Source organism: Coloeus monedula (assembly GCF_965178545.1).
Source record: "Coloeus monedula genome assembly, chromosome: 5".
In the NCBI taxonomy this organism is placed as follows: Eukaryota; Metazoa; Chordata; class Aves; order Passeriformes; family Corvidae; genus Coloeus; species Coloeus monedula.
The window spans coordinates 28,571,619-28,573,434 of NC_138785.1; the positions used below are offsets into that span (position 1 = coordinate 28,571,619).

The window sequence follows — 1,816 nt, forward strand, 5'->3', positions numbered from 1 at the left end:
GCCCGGGCACGACCCCCATCCCGCCACCTGCGAGGGGACAGCGGGGGCCGCAGCTCCGGCGCTCCCCGCGGGCTCCCGCGGCCCTGGAAGGCGCTGTCCCTGCAGCAGGTGCCGGCCAGCCCTGCCCGGCCCGGGCTCCGCCTGCCAGCACCGCCTCCTGCCCGCACCTCCCCGCGGCCCGGGCACGGCCGGCTCCGCGGGCTGCCCGCCTGAGGGGCTCCGGGACCGCCGTGAGGGCTCCGGGACCGCCGCGGGACCGCCCACGCTGCCTGCCCCGGTGCCACAGCTCCTGCCCAGCGAGCCCCGGAGCTCCCGCCGACCTCGGGCAAGCGGGAGCCCCCCGGAGCCCGCTTCACCCGCTTCGCCAGCATGCGGACGCCGGCGGCGATGATCGTGGGGCTGGTACTGTGCCCCTGCGGGCTCCTGCTGACACTCACGGGCACGCTTTCACCCAAGTGGAGGCAGGTGAGCCACGTACCTGACCAGCCCATGGACGTCGTCTGGGAGCAGGGCATCTGGGACATATGCAGGGAGCGGCAGAGCACCCATGACCGCCTCTGCGGGCAGGCTGACGAGCTGGGCTACTTTGAGCAGGTGCCCGTGCGGGTGGCCCAAGGGCTGATGCCCTCCTCGCTGGTGCTCACCCTGGTGGGCTTGGTGGTGGCTGCCCTGGGTGTTCGCTGCTGGCAGCCGGAGCCCCGGCACCTGGTGGCCGGCGTGGCAGGGCTGGTGCTGCTCCTCTCTGGGCTGATGAGCCTAGTGCCCAGCTCCTGGTACACCCAGGAGCTGTGGGCACTGCCTGCAGCGCCTGGCAGCACGCTGAGCGTAGGCTACAGCTTGGTACTGAGCTACTTGGGAAGCTGTCTGGAGATCTTGGGGGGGCTGGCTCTCGCCCTCAGCTTCCATCACTACTGCAAGGACCGCAGAGCCCCCAAATTGCCCCCCAGCCCTGTGATAGAGGCTGGGCCGTGCTCCAGTAGAGCTTACAGCAATCCCTGGGACGTGCTGGAGGATGAGCGAGATGGACGGCACTGGAGGAGCAGCCCACCTTGTGACTCTGACTTGTAGCCCCAGCACCGGGACAGCAGTCACCTCCCTGGCATCAAGAGCAGTGCTGGCTCCTACCCCATCAAGCCATGCCCTTCTCCCGGGGCACCTCTGAGCAGGCCGAAAACTAGACCAAGGACCTGTTTTGAATATTTGCAACTTCCTCAAAAGCCTGCTGTTCTCTAGGATCTACAACTGTGCCAAAGCCACGCTGGATTGAGGATGAGAGGTGGCTCCAGTCCCTCCATGCCACTTTTACCTCATCTTCCTGTACCATGTACAGCAGCTTGGGCAGAGGCAGCTTCGGTGTTCCCATGTAAGCAACATACAGATCAGAAGTGTGTAACCTTCAGAGCTGGCAGTAGGGGAGGGGAGCACCTGCCTCATGTCTCTGCTCAGCTCAGGACTGTGCGAACAGAAAAATAAATGCAAAGCAATGGGTTTGTGCTGTGGGATGGTTATGGGCTTTCTGCCAGGCAGGTTGGGCTGAGAGCCAGTGGGCACAGCTCACCCAACTTCCCTGTGCTTTGCCTGAAGCAGGAAGGAAAGGTCTGTAAAAGGGCATAGCTAGCTTTTATACATTTTCCCAAAGGACTTTTCCCCCGTGGTCAAAATCAGCTCTAGAAGAGATTTCTCCTTCCTTGAGCACACTTCAGGGCGGGGCGGGGGGGGAGGGGGGGGCAAGGAAGATCACAGAGAAAAAAATAGCATAAATTTCCCCTTTCAAAATTAGCTTGGTGTGAGGTGGTAAAACTGGTCTCACTGGTTT

General features: G+C 63.2%; 1 protein-coding gene across 1 annotated transcript; it reads left to right on the forward strand.

The window, feature by feature from the left end:
• Positions 1 to 369: 369 nt before the first annotated feature.
• On the forward strand, positions 370 to 1,068 carry CLDN23 (claudin 23; the record flags this gene model as incomplete). Its single annotated transcript, XM_082281795.1, has 1 exon — positions 370 to 1,068. The coding sequence occupies one exon, from the start codon at positions 370 to 372 to the stop codon at positions 1,066 to 1,068; it is 699 nt and encodes a 232-aa protein (XP_082137921.1).
• Between the last annotated feature and the right edge of the window lie 748 nt (positions 1,069 to 1,816).